Genomic DNA, 17,732 nt, shown 5'->3' with positions numbered 1-17,732 from the left:
ATATATTGCAGCTCTTCCTAGTAAAATTAATCTAACTTTAGATTAAACTTTGAAAAAGTTAAGAATGTCGAGTTACGCTCTAATTCCTCCTTTTTTCACTGTGTATATAATATTTTAACATTATCAGTGCTACAGAGAAGTGTGGCAACGCTCCAATAACATTTGTTTATACCGCATTTTAGTTTTCCGCTAACCATTTGTAAGAATTGAAAAATACTACGAAAGTAAATTACACAAACTAAAGGAAGTTAAAAATGTCTGAAGAACAAAAAACAGAGCATATAGAATCCGAAATTGATGAAATCCAATTGGCAGATGTAACGGAAAATGAAAAGGTTAATGAAGAAAATTACAAAAATGTGAAAGGCGACGATATCATTCATAAAAATGACGAAAGGACATGTATTATTGAAGAAGTTAAACCTCTAAATGAAGGAGGTATTGATAAAACTACCGAAAGTATTACACAAAACAAAAAAATAAATAAAATGGAAATTACAGGAACAAGTGAACAATGTACTACAAGTTCTGAGAAGGGTGAAGAAATGGATGTAGCCGAATTAACGGAGGAAACAGACATAGCATCAAAAAATAATGAAGTTGTTAGTATGAATAAAGAAAATAAGGTAGCTGATCATATAATTGAGTCTTCACCTTCTATCGAGACAAATGATATACAGTTAGAATTAGAAAAAGGTTTAATAAGTAAATCGTCTGAACCCAAAATTGATGACCAAATGGAACCTATGGAAATAAGCAGTCATAATTTACAAATTCCTGGAAGCCTAAGTGATGAAGGAAACGAAGATAGCCAAGAATCATTACCACTCGTAATTGACGAAAAACCATCTTCCCCTAATGAAACAAACACAGAAGCTCCTTCAACTTCTCTCCAAAGTAGTAACTCTAATCCCAATGAGTCAACTATAGACAACTGTAACAGTGAAACAAACAATGAAAATTTGGCGATTGATAAATTAGATCGCAACCAGTGTGCACCTGGAAATATCATTGAAATAGATGATGACAATGAAGAAACGAAAACAGAGGAGGACCCAGATGTAGAAATAACTGAAACAAGGAGCGCTTCTTATATTCCAGTAATCGAAATAGATGATGATGATGACGAAGATGAAAATGAAAATGTAAATCGGTTAGAGAATAACACGCAGAAAGATAAAGTAAATGATGAGGAATCCACCTCATCTGCGATTGCAAAAACGGCTGCTGCTTTATCTTACGAAAATAGTGTCAACAGTATAAATAGAGATCATGTTGAAGAGAGCACAAATACAGATAACACAAAGGATTCATCTATTAAAGAATCGGTTACGGAACCAGATTTATTAATGGAAACTGCAGTACTACCACAGACACGCGAATCGAATGATATGGAACAGATTGAAATATTCTACAACCAGGAGTGTATCAATCACGATTGTGCCCGGAAGCACAAACAATTTTTCTTAGTACCCCAATTCGCTTTAAGCCACTATAAAGTAAAGAAGAGACGTAGCCAAAAGCAGTACATTTGCCTAGAATGTTATGACTGTGCTCTTGACACTTATGAGGTAAGCAGAAATGTTTGTAAAATATTAATTAACAAAAAAATATTTTCTAGGAATACTGCGGTTTATTGAAAGCTAAACAACCTTTACTTTTAAAAAATATTAATGTCCAAGGTCCTGAGTTTGTGGAAATCACAGACAGCAGCGACGATGATGACGAAACGTCTACAACGCAACAAATTCAAACGGGTATATATATATTTACATGTTCGTAATGAAATTCTTGCTGATTACTATGTTTTTTAGTGAAAGGGTCATTTACTCAAGCGAATTTAGATCTAATAGAGGCTGAACTGGAAAGCTCGATTAAAAATGTACTCGAAAAATTGGAAATACAAAATCAGTTAACTTGGTCAAAGACAATTTTAGAGACCCGTGCCCGTAGACTGGAAGAGGAGTCGAAGCTAAATGATGAGTTATTGCGATCACTGCAGCGGAAGGCTGACCAAATGTACAGTTCACTTTACCAATGTCCGAAAATAAGATTACGACAGTTCCAACCATTGGATTTGAACACCAACTTACCTTATTCATTCCCTGAAGTCACAGTAAGTTTTATTTTATTCGATATCTTTCTGACTAATCGTAATAAACCGTCACATTTCTTAGCCTTGTCCCCCAGTTGGAGAAATATTACGGCCACCTATCGAGATTAATCAAATTTATTATGCAGTGAAGAATAAGGCAATAGCTAGTTGGGTGCCCTGCAAGGTGTTTGAGCAAGTGGAATCTAGCTCGCTTTTAGGTTCGAACTCAAAGGTGCCGAATTATAAAGTCAAGTTTTTAAAGCTGCAATATCAAATGATGAAAACTGTATCGGCGAAACATTTGGCCTACTACGATCCTCCCAAGTTCCGGCTTCCCATCGGTAAATATTACCCTAGATAATCTCTTACGATATTTGTTGTACATCAGAATACATTTCCCCTAAGGTTCACGTGTAATTGCTTATTTCGATGCCACTTCTTTGTCGCGAGGTAAAGAAAAGATGATGATACAGAGTGCTTTTTACCCGGGAATTATTGCAGAACCATTGAAACCGAACAACAAATATCGGTATTTCACATTAATATTCTTACTTTATTTTTTTTTTTATTTATTGCTGTTTACATAATTTTTAGGTATTTAATATTCTATGATGACGGTTACACCCAGTATGTTTCGCACAAAGATGTTCGCTTGGTGTGCAACGTTTCCGATCATGTGTGGGAGGACGTACATCCTGCATCTCGAGAATTTATACAAAAATACCTAACACAGTACTCCATCAACCGGCCAATGGTGCAAACTCAGAAAGGGCAAAGTATGACCACGGAGTCAAATGGCAAATGGATTTATGCACGAGTTGTAGATATTGATTGTAGCTTAATACAAATGCAATTCGAGGGGCCAAAAAGTCATACGGAGTGGATTTATAGAGGATCGCTGCGTTTGGGACCAGTTTTTAAGGAGTACCAGAAAACTTTACAAAAGGACACACTACCTTTACCACGACTGGCCAGAGTAAAATATAACTATGTGAACCACATGCAAATTGATTAAATGTTACCTTGTTTTTTTTTTTTTTTATTAGCGCACTGAACCATTTATTCGTTACACCGCCGATGAGGAGGCAACTACCGCGCAACAGGAGCAAGTAAAGGAGCGTGAACGTGAACGTGTGTCGTCTACTGAGCCACGGGCAGTTGCTAAAAAGAGCGTGAGCCGCTTATCAACAGATTCGGCAACAGCAAGTAGCGCGCAAGCGCATACGTCGTCATTACCCACAGTGCGTCACTTAAACAACTCTACGATTTATCTTGAAGATGAAAACAAGCCAAAAGGAAAGGTATGCTGCGCTATTGTATATTTGGCATAAATATATTCTGAGGCAATTCTGTTTATTTCTAGGTTGTCTATTATACTGCTAAACGAGATTTGCCTCCATTAACATATCGCACTCATAAATGCTCATCATCGTGTTTATTTAAAATTCCTCATAATCTAAGCGCCTACAGCCCACTGTCTAAACCATTGCTCTCTGGTTGGGAAAGACCGATATTGCGTTTAAAGAACAAAAAAATAGTGGCATACCGTGCACCGTGTGGAAAAATTATGCGTAATATGGAGGAAGTGCGTCGTTACCTTCGTGTAACAGATAACGCACTAAACGTTGATAATTTTGACTTCCATCATGAGACCAGTTGTTTGGCAGAATATGTAATCGAATCAGCTATTGTGCAAAAACGCGATATTTCAGGGGGTCAAGAAAAAATGGCTATACCCTTAGTCAACTATTACGATAATACATTGCCACCTGAGTGTAAATACGCTGCACAACGTATACCAACAGATGGTGTAAATCTCAATCTTGACCCCGAATTTTTGGTTGGTTGCGACTGCGATGGAGACTGTTCGGTAGTTAGCCAAAATAATTTGTCTATAATTCCAATATATTTGTTGATAACCAATTTTCTTTCTAGGATAAAGAAAAGTGTTCGTGTTGGCAACTCACTTATGCAGGCGCCAAGTATGGAAACCCAAATACACCAATGGCAGAAATCGGTTATCAGTATAAGCGTTTATATGAGCACGTTCCGACAGGAATTTATGAATGTAACTCAAGGTCAGTTCTCTCAATTGTTTGTATCCATACATGTTAAAAGTTACCGTTATTAAAAAAATTATATTTAGGTGTAAATGCAAAGCGAACTGCTTAAATCGTGTAGCACAACAGAATTTAGCTATGAAACTTCAAGTATTTAAAACATCAAATCGTGGATGGGGCTTACGTTGTATAAACGATGTACCCAGAGGCAGCTTTGTTTGCATATACGCTGGTCACTTGCTAACCGAAGCAAAAGCGAATGAAGTAAGAATCTACTTATAGGAATTACCAGAAATTTTTGCTTACAATTTATGTTGCTAGGGTGGGCTAGATGCCGGCGACGAATATTTCGCAGAATTAGATTACATAGAAGTAGCGGAACAAATAAAGGAAGGATACGAATCGGACGTTGAACCCCCGGAGATTGAGGAAGAGGAGGTTTGCATATAAAAATAACGTTTGTACATTAAATGATACTATTTGTATGCACATATAATTAGGATACATATGCACCAGACCCAGAAGATGATGATGAGTTCACACCAAGTAAATCCTTCTTAACGCGCGCCAAAAATAAGGCACAGAAACTGACACGTAGCAGTTCGACTCAAAACACCGATGAAGACTCGCAGGAACGTCAAGTAATTAATTTTAATCCTAACGCGGATATGAATGAAGACTCCACACGAGAATCGTAAGATCTCACGTTTTAATATAGCTTATGAATTGAACTATTTTCTATAATATGTAAAATTGTTTAGATCTATACGAGCCCTATTTGGAAAAGACGAGGCGTGTTATGTAATGGACGCAAAAACCATAGGAAATCTTGGACGCTATTTTAATGTAATTACGATTTCATCCAACCCATGCTAAACACTTCATGACTACTTTCCTTCACTTACAGCACTCGTGTTCCCCCAATCTCTTCGTACAAAATGTTTTTGTCGATACCCATGACTTGCGATTCCCTTGGGTAGCATTCTTTTCCTCAACTAATATTCGGGCCGGTACGGAACTGACTTGGAATTATAATTATGAAGTCGGCGTAGTGCCTGGAAAAGTACTATACTGTCAATGTGGTGCACCAAATTGTCGCCTACGTCTTCTATAAATAAAAATGTATCATTTAAGTTTCAATTTTGCTTATCTGAGAAATAAAAAAAACATGCGAAACATTTGAAAATTTTTCTTAATATATTTTGCATTGATAAACAAAAAGTGAAAGTTAAGTAAATCAAGCATCGGTATCAGAATCGTTGTGGTTTTCACCCTCAGCTATTCGTTGTAGATGTAATTTTAGCGCATTGTCTGGCTTTAAATGTGCCATATTAATATACTGATTGTTCCCACAGCCAGCAACAGGACAACTGAAAAAAAAGTTTAGTTTATTTATGTACATATTTTGAACCATACGCAAATTATATTTATACCGAAGAGTTGGTTTAATTTGTATTGCGTCTTGTATACTGCTCCTTTCATAGATATGCCCACAAATTGTATTTTTTACAGGATCTACCATTCGTTTTTTTGTTATGGGATCATTTATGTTTACTTGCATGTCCATTTCTATTAAAGCCCCGTCTTTTTTTGTGGTTGACTGTAAAGTATCGCCTCTTGCACTTCTGGATATGTCCTCCAAACGATCAGAGAAAGCTTTATATTCTCGAGTTTTTTTAGCTTGGAATTTTTTACCGGCACGATTTATTGTTCTTTGAAAGGCTGATTCAAAATCCGCAATGGTACGTTCCTCCATAGCTACTTTCAAAGCGTCTTCATTACGAATGGCGTCTTCTCTAATTTGACATATTTGTTCCATCAGTTGCAAATATTTACTTTTATCTTTTTCCTCTACAAAATTATATTATTGTATTCAATGCATATAAGTATGTAACTAAACAACTTAAATACCATTATCCCCATAAGATTCAGCTAATTCATAAGTTTCCAAAAGGCATTGTTGAGCCTTCTCCAGTTCAGACTGAAGAAAATCACTCATTTTATTTATTATGAATTTATTAAATGTATTATTTTTTTTATTATTAATTTATTATTTAGACAAATATATTTTAGTCACATCTCAAATTCAAATCGCGCAAATATAAAATAGTAATTTGAAGACCTTTTCAACTGTCTACAAGGTCTATAATTTTTATAGTAGGCAATAAATTGCAAAACATTCATAGCATGTACAACCTGAAGCCACCATCGGTTAAGTCACCGGTTAGTTAACCAACAGCGCTATTTAAAAATTGTTCTATGATAGACAATTGCAACCAAAAATTTTGTGTACGTGTGACTGTTTACCTTTTTCTTGGCCAAATTTTTATAAATTAAACATATGAAATAGTTTTTACGCAAATTCTTTCAATGTATTGAAGGTTCGAAGTAATTTGTAATGTTATGTATTATTTGTTATTAATCAACATTAAATGTTTGATGCACCATTAAATGCCCTTATTCATCTAAAATGTAAATACGAAATTTTTATTAATATGAAAATATTCTTCAATTTTGAAACAAATTTTTATTTACCGTGCGATTCTGTAACTTGAGACAGTCTCAAGTCTCTAAATTTGAGATTTAAAGTTAGAGACAATTTTTGAGACTTGAGATGATATTTATTTGTTGACATTAATCTATTAACATTATTCAAGATGTTTTTACACTTGAATGAAAATTAAATGTCTTATTCATCTCAAAATGTAAATTATCAATGAAAATAAAAATATATGTTACTTTGTTTCATAATATTTGAAATTTATGTCAAATTTTACAAATGTTTGGATTGCTTACAAAATATAAAGAAAAAATCGATTAATATTCTATTCAGTATATTCAAAATGGCAGACAAGAGTTCTTTTTAGTTTTTTGCTAACTACCAGGTCTCAATAACAAACGCTAGAGACTGTTTTCAAAATGTCTCAAATTTGGACATTTAATATGGCAAATTTTTATCGGTTTTTAACACTGGTTTTGTGTAATTTTTTCGGTTTATTGTTTACCATCTTTAGGATATTAAATTCTCGCAACAGATGCTATACATTATATTTAGTATAAATACATTGAAGTTTCTAATAAAATCATTACAATAATATATACTGTTTTGTTTAAAGGACTTTAAAGAAATACAAGTTCAGGAAGCAAAATATGAATCCCAACATGAATATGCATAACATGCAACAGATGAACATTTCTCAGGTGGGTGGACCAAATCAAATGATGCAGCCTGGTGTGTCGCCAGTTTCTATGATGCAAGCATCTCCCCAGCAGCAAATGCAAGGCCAAATGCAAGCACAAGTTTCGAATGCCGCACAACAGCAGCAACAGCAGCAGCAACAACAACAACAGCAAGCTGAAAAAATGGATAACATCCTAAAAGTGAAGAGTTTACTCTCGCCATTACGCGAGTCTCTTTTTCTTACGTTGCGTACCGGAGCTTTCTCATTGCAGGAACATAATTTGTCAGATAACCTTAAACGAGACGCAGCATCGCACGCTGGACGATTTGAAAAACATCTGGAAGACTTTTATGCATATTGTGATCAAATCGAGTTACATTTAAAAACAGCTATTCAATGTATGCAACAGTTATCATCTGCACAACACTATCTTCCGAGTGCAGTGACGCCAGCTCGTATGGAACCATACATGCAAGATAATTCTGGCGGTCCTATGACATACTCTACGTATCTGAACATTGTCCGCGTGCATGTGCAATCGGCTAAAGATATCCACGATACTTTAATTAGTGCGGCGCAAAACATATCACAGGCTGATTGATGATTACTCTAAATAAAAAATGCTAATGTGGAAGCAAAAAATAAAATAATAATAACATTGTAAGATCTAAAAAATTTAATTAAAACCTATTAAAGAGCATATAGTGTTTGTGCGTACAAAGCTCTCATACCCGTAATTATTATATTATAATATATCTATATAAACTATATATCATATAAACAAAATATTATTTTGCATTCTAAATTATAAATATTTCTTGAATGTAGAACATAACAAATGTATTTTAAATTAGGTGGTTAATGATAGAAATTTGGAAGAGAGAATCATTAATATTCCAATTATTTTTTATTTGTATACATAAACATATGAACGCTTTTTATAAGATAAATCTATTTGGGTTTGGTCTTTGGTAAACTACAAAGCTTTTATTATTGTTTGTTTTGTTTTTGATGACATAACGTTAACGTTCTACGCCGGTTGAGTTTCTATCAGTTCATATTTGTGTATATGAATTTGTATGTGACTTGAATGTTTGTATATCAGTAATAATATTTTGATCGCTCTCAGTAATATCACTTAATATAGCTTGGCTCTTAACGTAACTGAAAAACAGACAACTGAGCTTATGGGATATCAGTCTCTTCAGTGCGCTCATTTGGTGAGGAACATCGAAAAACATAGTTAGCCAACTGATTTATTCAGGGAAACAGTAAGTAACTAAATGATTAATTAACAAAATTTTCCACTGTTTCTTTGTTTCTGCTTCTCGCTTTAAATTCGGTTTGTTGTTGTAGAACAAGTCAAAGTGTAGAGGTGATTGAAATTTCAATAAAAAAGAAAAAAGTGCATTGCAATAATTTAATGACAGAGTAATTAATATTTTCATTAAGTCCTAATTCCCAATACCAGTAAATGTTGGAGTAGAACGATATGTCAACCATAATAAATACTGTGTGCAAAATTATAGTACTTTTTCCTGTATATCTGTAATATCAAACCATTCACTGTTTATCATTTAGATGTGTCATGTAAATGCATATGGACATAGACATACATAAGTATGTACATATATGTATATTCTAACAAGTGCACGTTCGTAACGAATTAAAAAGTTTGCATGCACGAGAGCTTTTGAATGTTTTAAATTGACTTGGTATACCCTACACAGGGTATATAAAGCTTGCCAAGAAGTTGGTGATACCGAGAAGCAATACGCAAACTAGCCCCACAGTTTTTGATATATCAATCTGAAATTTTGCACTCCTCCTTTTCTTTCCGAGAACCTGCACATTGGCGGAACTGACGTTATCGAATTACTATCGCATATGACTGAAATACAAACTGACTGATCGAAGTCAAGTTCTTGTCTGAAAACTTTATTTATTTAGAAGGTATAGCTTCAGTGCAATCGAAGTAAACAATTTTACTTGGGTTTAAAAATGTGCATTACATTAATGAGCTTCGGTGCCGATAATCTCATGCAAGTACCCTCTAGTTCAAGCGGTAATAAGGCAGAATTAAAAAAAATATTCGAATTTAGGCGTAAATTTATATTATTTTATTACAATATATACATATAGAAAGCATAAAAGTTTTCAGAACAATAAAATTGGTATTTAATTTATTTCTATTAATTTTTAGCGAATAAAAATGGCGAAACCAGTTTTGTACTATGCTACACTTAGCCCACCATCGCGTGCTGTTTTACTGACAGCAAATTTGCTTGGCCTCGATTTGGAATTACGGTATGCATTCTGAGGAACAAATTTAATACTAAGTGTTCTTTTGTTAAGTAAATTAATTATTCATTAATTTTTCCACAGTCCAGTTAACCTACTGAAAGGCGAACACCTAACAGACGATTTCATTAAAATGAATCCACAACATACCATTCCCACTATGATAGATGCAGATGGCGCAGTGGTATATGATTCTCATGCCATTTGTGGTTACTTGGTGGACAAGTATGGACAGGATGACAAATTGTACCCAAAGGATCTGGTAAAACGTGCGCAAGTGAATGCACGTCTGCATTTTGATTCTGGACATTTATTTGCACGTTTGCGTTTTCTTTATGAGCCGATTCTATACTACGGTTCAACCGATTGCTCCATGGATAAAATCGCCTATATTCAGAAGACGTATGAAATCATGGAGGAAATGCTAAAGGAACACCCTTATGTATGTGGTGAGGATTTGACAATTGCCGATCTCTGTTGTGTGGCAACGATAACTTCTGTTGACGAAGTCGCCCCTATTGATGAGTTCAAGTTTCCCAAATTGTTAGCTTGGATGAAACGTTTATCGGAACTACCTAATTACCAAAAAATCAATCAAGAGGGTGCTGATGAACTGAAGAAAGTCTTTAAAGAAATTTTAACCAACAATCGCACAAAACAAAAGTAATCACGGCTTTGGATATTTATCGCTATAATTACTGTTATTTTTTCGCAACTCAAAATCGTTTCATAACATGATTTAAGATTAGTTTTAGAGTAACAGATTAATACTTGTGCAATAAATTGTGAAATGTTGAAGTTTAAATGGCCTTTGTTTAATATGCACATCCATTTGAAATTAGTCGCAATGGTAGCCAAGCATGAAATATTAATTCTCAAAATATCTACAGACCTATTCATACGGATGTGTGTATTTATAAAACCTTGATTTCAGGAATGAATCGGGCAACAAATAATGAATTTGGAAGGCAGACTTAAAAATTGTAAATATAAAGCAAAGTTTTATAAAGAGGTACTTTTATTAAAAAAATAAATAAATAAAAATAAGTGATAACAGTGACTGATATTCATCCAATATATGATATTCATTTATATGTGAGGACAATTGTTTGTAAAACAGAGAAGTAATAGCGCGTCTTTATGTAACATGAATTTTATATTCGTTCGTGAAAATTCGAATTTATTTCCGATAGAATGTGATATGATAACGGTATGTTGCGTAGAGAAAAATAATTTTGTTTTAATATTATTTATTTACTTTAAACAAATAATTAGAATTGCGTAAACTACTACATTGATAATTAGTAATTGTGTATAAATATTCTTGTTGGTTATTATTTTTTATTAAAACTAAACCCATTTTATATACGGGCGAATGTTATAGATTTAGGTCACATCATTGTTAACAACAAACAAAACTTTCAATATGTTCAACATCCTTGCTATCTTCGCACCGCAAACTCGCAACACACCAAAAAATACATGAATTTCAGAGTCATCCTAGTAAAATATAGCATATTCATCATTTCTAATTTGTGTGAATAATTCTTATATAACATTTGAAGACTGGCGTAACAGAAACTTCCTAACAACACATCCACTCATGCTCTTTTCATTTGCCGTTTTTAGATGATCTTTAAAACAATGTCATTCAACGCAAAAATATGCTAAATATACATCTAGTCATTACGTCGAAGAAAGTTTTTGAGTCTTTCCGGCAGCGGCAACTTTTCAATATTATGTAGTTTTGTGTGTAATAGTATTGCATCTCGACAAGCGTTTTGAAGGGATACGACTGATTGATTACATGAAATAAATGAGAAATTAAATAAGTTTTAAGAACTAAAACTCTTTCAATAATATATGCTTACTTCCATAAAGTTGTATTATTCGAATTTGTTTCGTTGTGCCATAGACATCAATAACTACGTGGAGTGGTGATTTGTCCATAGGTATTTCTTTTGTGCATGGACCCTGATCAACTCCATTTATAATGAAGTGCATCTCACCTTTGTCTTTATCAGCTTCAGTAGGCACATATACGACACCAATCCGTGAGCCCTTATCAGTCAGCAAAATACCTGTGTTGCCATCGCCATTATCCACAGTTGGACGCAATAAACGCTTTGGAACCATACCACGTGAAGTGCGTACATAAATTGAATCTCCTAATATATTACCTGTTAAGGATGCAAATGTTTTATATATTGAATAAACTTGTTTTAAATAAAATGCTACTTCGAGATGTGGTCTCGTTTTCTGTGACAGCCCCAGATGAATTATCTTGTGCCCACACAGGCTCGGTAGCATTTTGAAACAGCGGATTAGTTTCTATGACACCGCCGGCGGCACCACTTCGCTGTGATAAGGAATGAGATTCGAATTTTGAAATGGGATAGATCCAACTAGTTCCTAAGTTCGCCAAATCAGGTAAAGCAAACTGTGGCAAGCCTTCCGACATCGATCCGATCACGTCGGGCAGCAATTGTGTTAAACCGAGTCTTATATGACCTGACCAGCCACGTTCATTTTTCTCAATTTCAACAAGAAATATTTCGCCAGGTTGTAGTGGTTTTTCCGAAAACGTAACAGCATCCGCAAAACTAGCTTTTCGGTAAGCAACTGTATTATCTTCACATAAAATAATGTTTGCGCCGTGGTATGGATGGAATCGGGCTAATTGCCGTTTATTATTGGTATTACCGGCAGGTAGATTTTCCGCTGACGACACCTTGCTAGAACCCGGTGAAGCGCACGAAGCTGTTGGCACGGATGCAGATGTGCCTACTTCCATCTGCGAAGTATCTGGTATAGTTGAAACTTGTCGCGGTATTGAAATTTCACTACTCATATTATTAACTTTAAATTGGCTTTTGGTGTTTATTATTTTCTATTTAAAATCTATTCCACGAATTTTTCATTGCTGTGAAATGAAAACAAATAAGTTCGAAGCTACGCTTTCGTAGTAATGTCAAATGATGGGTCTGTTTTATTGAATGAATGAATTCTGCCATATCTTAAATGGTGGTTTGATTTGGCAGCACATGAAACACAGTAGAGGTTTAGTTGTTGTAACTGTTTTATTTACAATGATAATATATTATTATAATAGTAAAAATATTTTCGCAGTATTTTTGCGATTAATAAAGCTCTCTTTGCATATAAATTGCAAGAACTCTATGGAGATTAGTTTATTTTTATTATTTTTAGAAAACCACAACAGCTGTCCCATTAAATTAATAACATGACAATGAAAGTGATCAGTAAATCATGCATGATTCTTAGCTCAAAAGCATTGCAAATGTTTGAAGCCGCTGTGTTACTATGACCCCTTTTTTATTATACGCCACTGCATTTAACCGATAACAGCTGTTATTTTCATTGTGTTGGCAGCATTGTTATGCTCATATAACCAAAGAATAATAAATTGAACACTTTTTAACTGAACCTGCATATATCATAAATAAAAGAAGGTATATGTTTGATTTAAAGTTATAAATACATGATTCATTTACAGTCAACCTATTTTTCGTAATTTATTATTTTTGGTTCTAGAAATGCGTGTGCCAACCGCCGTCTTCGCTTACAAAAATCGTGATGCTCGTGCGCCGCAGAAAGAACACACAGTACCTTTTCAAGAAATTCTACCTTTACGGCTAAAAAATAGAGTGAGCGGCAAGGCAGATTCTTCTTCTGATGTAGCATGTTTACAGGAAATGGGTGTCCTTTTTGCGTGCCTAAAAGACAATGAATTCGTAGAGAAGTATTGCAATAAGGAAATACAGCAATTCCAAAAATGTTATAAATTCTATGCAGATTCGAAGTTCGAAGCAAAGAAAACCGTAAACCAGGGTATAATAACACCTGGAAAAAACCTGAACTACAAACAGCTCAACAAGTATATGAGACGATTTCCTAATCCGCAATAAGCATAGTTTTGTCATACAATAGTTAAGTGATTTAATACAACACATGCTGGAAGTCATATTAAAGTTTGAAACAAATATCAAGATTTTATATTAAGTGTATGTACATTGTGTATAGATGACCGTTTATTTATTTATCTGATCAAATATTTTTAAGATAAAAACAATTTATCTTATTTTTTAAATTAAAATACAACATCCACCTCTCCAAGCCCTCCAGACGACGAAGGAGACGATTGACCTAGGACAGTAACAAATCCAGAACCTCTTCCAACTAAACCAACCCTTTGCCTCAACTCGTACAACTCCCTCATAAGCGATTGTTTTTCACGCTCTAGCAATGCTATTCGGTCACTTTTTAAGTTCACCTCATTAGTAAGGCTGTGATTTTGTTGACGCAGGCGATCCACTGGTTGAAATAGCCCTCCATTATTGACATTTCGCTGACTCGGTGCTTTACCGGGAGGCCTAATAGCGAGGTTAAAGTGTAGGGGAAATCCTCCACGTTCCCAGCAATCAGCAAGAGCTGTTAAATTTCGATTTACTTCATACACACGTGCGCGTTGGAATTCCAAACGTTCTTGTTGCACTTCTGACCATTGCTCCTACGCAATTATATAATAAATATATTAATTAAATCAACAAAATAACATATGCATTGACTATGACGTTACTCACAACGTGCCCCATTCGACCCAAATATTTAATCTTTTCTTGGACATTGTTTACTTGTTGGAGGTACCAGTCACGCGCCTTCTCTACAGCATCCAAACCCGTTAAGAGAACTTCGCGTTCCTCCTCGAATTGTTTCAAGCGTTTTAGCATATTGTAGTCAATGCCATTCTGCAGTGTATGGCGGCGGGGTTCTCTTCGCTTTGAATTGCTCTTTTTTGGATGTAGAGTTCCTACATTCCCTGTAACACTATCAGTTGTTGACGAGGACCCGCCATCGGCACAACCTCGATATGGGAATTGATTGTACATATATCCAGAACTACGTTTCTCATTAGTTCCCATTTCGTTCAATAGTATACCCATTTGCCAATTTTGTAAAGCATGCCGTATCTCAGCCTTATCCAGCGGTGTAACTGTCGAACTTGGCACTCCAATCTGCGCAGCAGCGGAAGCGCGTGGTGGTTTCGGTGGTGGTGGTGGTGAATTGTAAACACCAATATCAGTGCTTATTATTTCCGTCTCCAAATCGCAGTCTGGACTCAACTGTGGCAAGCTGAGTGCCCGATGTGCAGTGACAATTTTATTTGGACGTACGGCGACAGTTGTGGCGTTCCCACCCCAGGCTGTAGCGCCATGCACAGTACTATCAACATCTAAAAGCGGCGCAGAGGGCGGTCGGGGCGGTTTGTTTGGTGAGACCACATTATGCGCCGACCCATCGTTTCCGCCTGACGATGCATTGGTGATGGCAGTACTTTGATTACGTAACAGACATAATTTCAAACCAGCGCAGAAACGATCAAATGACAACAGTCCACTTGTAGGCGTAACTTTGCGCAGCGAATCAATTACACCGTGTGGTAATCCCTTGCAGCCATCGTCTTGCCAACCTTTCTCAATGTCTAAAAATCGTACAAAGCCTGTATGCTGGTCGTCCAATATGTCGAAGAGTGTCTTCATTGAAGCAACAAACTGTTTGGGCAATGCGTCCATTGGGCTGCCGGATGTTGAAACACAACCGTTAGTGTTCATTACATTGAGTTTGGTGTTGTTCCCTGTGTTCATCATTGCTGGTCCATTGTGTCGCAACATAGGAAAAACTCAACTGAAATTAAAAATAAATACATACGTTTTTCGTTTTGTAACTAAATAGTTTGAACATTTATCTTTTCTTTGCTTTGCTTTTTCATTTAAATATCTCGATTCTTCATAAAATGAAAATATCAGCACAACATCATTGCTTAAAAATAAATACAAGTTATTTCTTATAAGTTTTCGAAATATTATATTTAGAACCATAACTGCATACAGTTTGTCCGGAACGTAATAGAACTGATTTTCTTCCGCCGCGACTGCGTGCGCACCAACTGGATTCAGTAGAGGGAGTCAGAACAAATATTTTCGCGCAAAGAAACTCAGTAAATCTGCGTCAGGGACGTTTGATATGGTCAATCAGGCTTTCCCAGATGTTGTTTTAGCAAGAATTGGTGCGTTTCGGTGGCAGCAAGACTTTTTGGAGGGCCTTGGCGCGAAGATTTTCCCAAAAGAGCTCACTGATGACCAAAAATTGCGGGGAGTGGAAGTGTGCCAAGAAAATTTTAACCCCCAATCTTTGAATAACGTAATCACAGGTAACGAGTCATGGATCTTTGAGTATGATCCCAAGACCAAGAAGCAGCATGCACCTCGGCTCTCAAGGCTATTCCGGAGAATGCCTTCCGTGACGCCTTCAATGCGACGCAGAAGGAACCAATTTTGAAATTTTGATATGCTGCTTTCTGGCATGAAAGCCGAAGATGGTCCGTTTCTCCTTCAAATGCGACAGTCAAGAAAATCAATCTTTGAATAACTGTTTTTAACGAGAACTGTATACGATCCAAAAGGTGATGTCATTGTTTTTCACATAAGCTATGATCTACTATACTGAATTATTGGTCCAATTCGATGCTGAATTGCAGTAGAAAGGCCAAGATTTGCGAAGAAAAAAGTGTTATTCCAGCATCGCAGCGGTTCACACCTCTGCTAAATCGGTCGAATTAGCCTATGAACTGCTGCCCTATTTGGCGTATTCTCTAGTTTAGGCCTTTCAGACAGGTTAAATTTTGGTCGAAAAATTCTTTTCGTATTTCTAACTCCAACTTATTTTTTTTTATATTTATAATGAATATAATATATGTTGGAGCATTTCTGGGGCGAACTAAAAGGACAGAAAGAGGAACTAAAAGGAAAGAATCGACAGTAAAGTATTCCCTTTTTATTTTTTTTCTAAGCTAATGGCTTACTGAACCACCTTCGTACATATTTTGATGCTTAAACCTGGGCTGATAAGCCTTTGCCGTGTTAATACTACAAATTGTTAGCAAAAACTCTAGTATTTCAACATTGAACACCACGCTAACGTATTTCTGACAAAAAGATTTTACTTTAGAATGGATTTTCGCTTTTCAGTCCAAATTTTATTAAATCAACAATTGATTTAATAGCGTGTGATACAGAAGGTGCAAGTTGCCACGGTTATCATCGTCACATAAACAATACAGCCGAAATGTAGTGTGTACATATTTCGAGATGAAAACAAAACAAAAGATTAAAGATACGAACTTGTCTTGTCAAACCGCTTTTTTGTCGCCACTTTTGCGAGCTATGTAACAAGTTGCGCGCACAACAGCACATAAATTGTCTCCCAGATCCACGTGCACAATTTCAAAGGAATCTTATAATATTTTCCATATTTACATACATTTTATTTCGATATTGGAAAAATTTAGAATTAAAATATTTGCGATTTTTATTTTAATAATTAGAATTCACGAGCACTGCGGTATTTGTAATGGAATGCAATCCGTACGCGCCGAGCAGTCGAAATTCACTATACACTATGAACTCGCCCAGACTTGTTAATGTTGATGTTCACGCCGCCGCTGCTGCTCTGACTATTCAGACTGCTGCTACCGCCGCCGCCGCCGCCGCCGCCGCCGTCATAAACAACCAACTCAGAGCATCGGCGCGCTGCGATTTACCTTTATTTGCTATGCCACTTTGCCCGCGAAGACTGGTTGCTGGCCATGTCCGTGCCATTGGCGCTCGCAGTGAGCGAGGCTGTAAGGTTCCTTAGCTTCCTAATCTATTTTCAAACAGTTCTTGATTGGCTGGCTGCACAGAAGAAGTCCATAAAGCAAATCTCGGCAAAAGTGTGCAAAAAATGCTAGACGGAAAATGGAGACTACGGCAGATAGCCGACGGTGCGTCACCGCAACACTGAAAGACTGTTGGCATGCAATAAATGTGCGCGCACGCGTCCATAAAAGCGACGCTGCATGTCGGCTTGGTGCATGTGTGCGCGGCTCACAGCACAATTTACGCCTCAGCCGCACTGGTGGAAATTGTTATTGCTTGAGTTGGTTTGTGGCGGTTTGCTGTTGGTCTTGTGGCTGCTAAGGCTACCTGTGAGCGCATGCGAGTCTAGTTTTTCGCCTCTTCCAGTTATCATCGC

General features: G+C 36.1%; 7 protein-coding genes across 10 annotated transcripts; 4 read left to right on the top strand and 3 right to left on the bottom strand.

Annotated features, from left to right (window-relative positions):
- Positions 1–172: 172 nt before the first annotated feature.
- On the top strand, positions 173–5,341 carry LOC126755173 (histone-lysine N-methyltransferase eggless). Of its 2 annotated transcripts, XM_050467555.1 has the most exons (15): positions 173–438; positions 502–1,571; positions 1,622–1,757; positions 1,815–2,116; positions 2,178–2,436; positions 2,501–2,624; positions 2,690–3,071; positions 3,142–3,396; positions 3,459–3,965; positions 4,031–4,173; positions 4,242–4,419; positions 4,477–4,593; positions 4,656–4,849; positions 4,917–5,001; positions 5,063–5,341. In XM_050467555.1, the coding sequence occupies exons 1-15, from the start codon at positions 255–257 to the stop codon at positions 5,267–5,269; spliced, it is 4,143 nt and encodes a 1,380-aa protein (XP_050323512.1). In that variant the 5' UTR covers positions 173–254; the 3' UTR covers positions 5,270–5,341. The 2 variants fall into 2 exon arrangements, with proteins under 2 accessions (XP_050323512.1, XP_050323511.1); XM_050467554.1 differs by having other exon boundaries at positions 173–1,571.
- On the bottom strand, positions 5,329–6,250 carry LOC126755174 (E3 SUMO-protein ligase NSE2-like). Of its 2 annotated transcripts, none has more exons than XM_050467556.1 (3): positions 6,067–6,250; positions 5,589–6,006; positions 5,329–5,525 (listed from the first exon to the last, which is right to left on the bottom strand). In XM_050467556.1, the coding sequence occupies exons 1-3, from the start codon at positions 6,152–6,154 to the stop codon at positions 5,393–5,395; spliced, it is 639 nt and encodes a 212-aa protein (XP_050323513.1). In that variant the 5' UTR covers positions 6,155–6,250; the 3' UTR covers positions 5,329–5,392. The 2 variants fall into 2 exon arrangements, with proteins under 2 accessions (XP_050323513.1, XP_050323515.1); XM_050467558.1 differs by having other exon boundaries at positions 5,589–5,949.
- Positions 6,251–7,125: 875 nt separating this feature from the next.
- LOC126755026 (mediator of RNA polymerase II transcription subunit 29) lies at positions 7,126–8,037 on the top strand. Its single transcript, XM_050467292.1, has 2 exons — positions 7,126–7,209; positions 7,272–8,037. The coding sequence occupies exon 2, from the start codon at positions 7,306–7,308 to the stop codon at positions 7,936–7,938; it is 633 nt and encodes a 210-aa protein (XP_050323249.1). The 5' UTR covers positions 7,126–7,209; positions 7,272–7,305; the 3' UTR covers positions 7,939–8,037.
- Positions 8,038–8,498: 461 nt separating this feature from the next.
- Positions 8,499–10,443, top strand: LOC126755025 (glutathione S-transferase 1). 2 transcript variants are annotated; one of them, XM_050467289.1, is made up of 3 exons: positions 8,499–8,608; positions 9,541–9,644; positions 9,723–10,443. In XM_050467289.1, the coding sequence occupies exons 2-3, from the start codon at positions 9,550–9,552 to the stop codon at positions 10,303–10,305; spliced, it is 678 nt and encodes a 225-aa protein (XP_050323246.1). In that variant the 5' UTR covers positions 8,499–8,608; positions 9,541–9,549; the 3' UTR covers positions 10,306–10,443. The 2 variants fall into 2 exon arrangements, with proteins under 2 accessions (XP_050323246.1, XP_050323248.1); XM_050467291.1 differs by lacking the exon at positions 8,499–8,608 and adding an exon at positions 9,328–9,402.
- Positions 10,340–12,636, bottom strand: LOC126755024 (neuralized-like protein 2). Its single transcript, XM_050467288.1, has 3 exons — positions 11,877–12,636; positions 11,510–11,818; positions 10,340–11,433 (listed from the first exon to the last, which is right to left on the bottom strand). Exons 1-3 carry the CDS (start codon positions 12,487–12,489, stop codon positions 11,318–11,320), a joined length of 1,038 nt encoding a protein of 345 aa, XP_050323245.1. The 5' UTR covers positions 12,490–12,636; the 3' UTR covers positions 10,340–11,317.
- Positions 12,637–13,003: 367 nt separating this feature from the next.
- LOC126756118 (coiled-coil-helix-coiled-coil-helix domain-containing protein 1) lies at positions 13,004–13,655 on the top strand. Its single transcript, XM_050468959.1, has 2 exons — positions 13,004–13,111; positions 13,194–13,655. Exon 2 carries the CDS (start codon positions 13,196–13,198, stop codon positions 13,565–13,567), a length of 372 nt encoding a protein of 123 aa, XP_050324916.1. The 5' UTR covers positions 13,004–13,111; positions 13,194–13,195; the 3' UTR covers positions 13,568–13,655.
- An 18-nt stretch (positions 13,656–13,673) lies between these two features.
- LOC126756117 (suppressor APC domain-containing protein 2) lies at positions 13,674–17,070 on the bottom strand. The gene is made up of 3 exons (XM_050468957.1): positions 16,841–17,070; positions 14,243–15,344; positions 13,674–14,169 (listed from the first exon to the last, which is right to left on the bottom strand). Exons 2-3 carry the CDS (start codon positions 15,329–15,331, stop codon positions 13,750–13,752), a joined length of 1,509 nt encoding a protein of 502 aa, XP_050324914.1. The 5' UTR covers positions 15,332–15,344; positions 16,841–17,070; the 3' UTR covers positions 13,674–13,749.
- Positions 17,071–17,732: the final 662 nt, after the last annotated feature.

The sequence above is a fragment of the Bactrocera neohumeralis genome, chromosome 4, assembly GCF_024586455.1.
Source record: "Bactrocera neohumeralis isolate Rockhampton chromosome 4, APGP_CSIRO_Bneo_wtdbg2-racon-allhic-juicebox.fasta_v2, whole genome shotgun sequence".
NCBI classification, from domain to species: domain Eukaryota; kingdom Metazoa; phylum Arthropoda; class Insecta; order Diptera; family Tephritidae; genus Bactrocera; species Bactrocera neohumeralis.
This window is presented reverse-complemented; position numbering and strand designations above follow the sequence as displayed.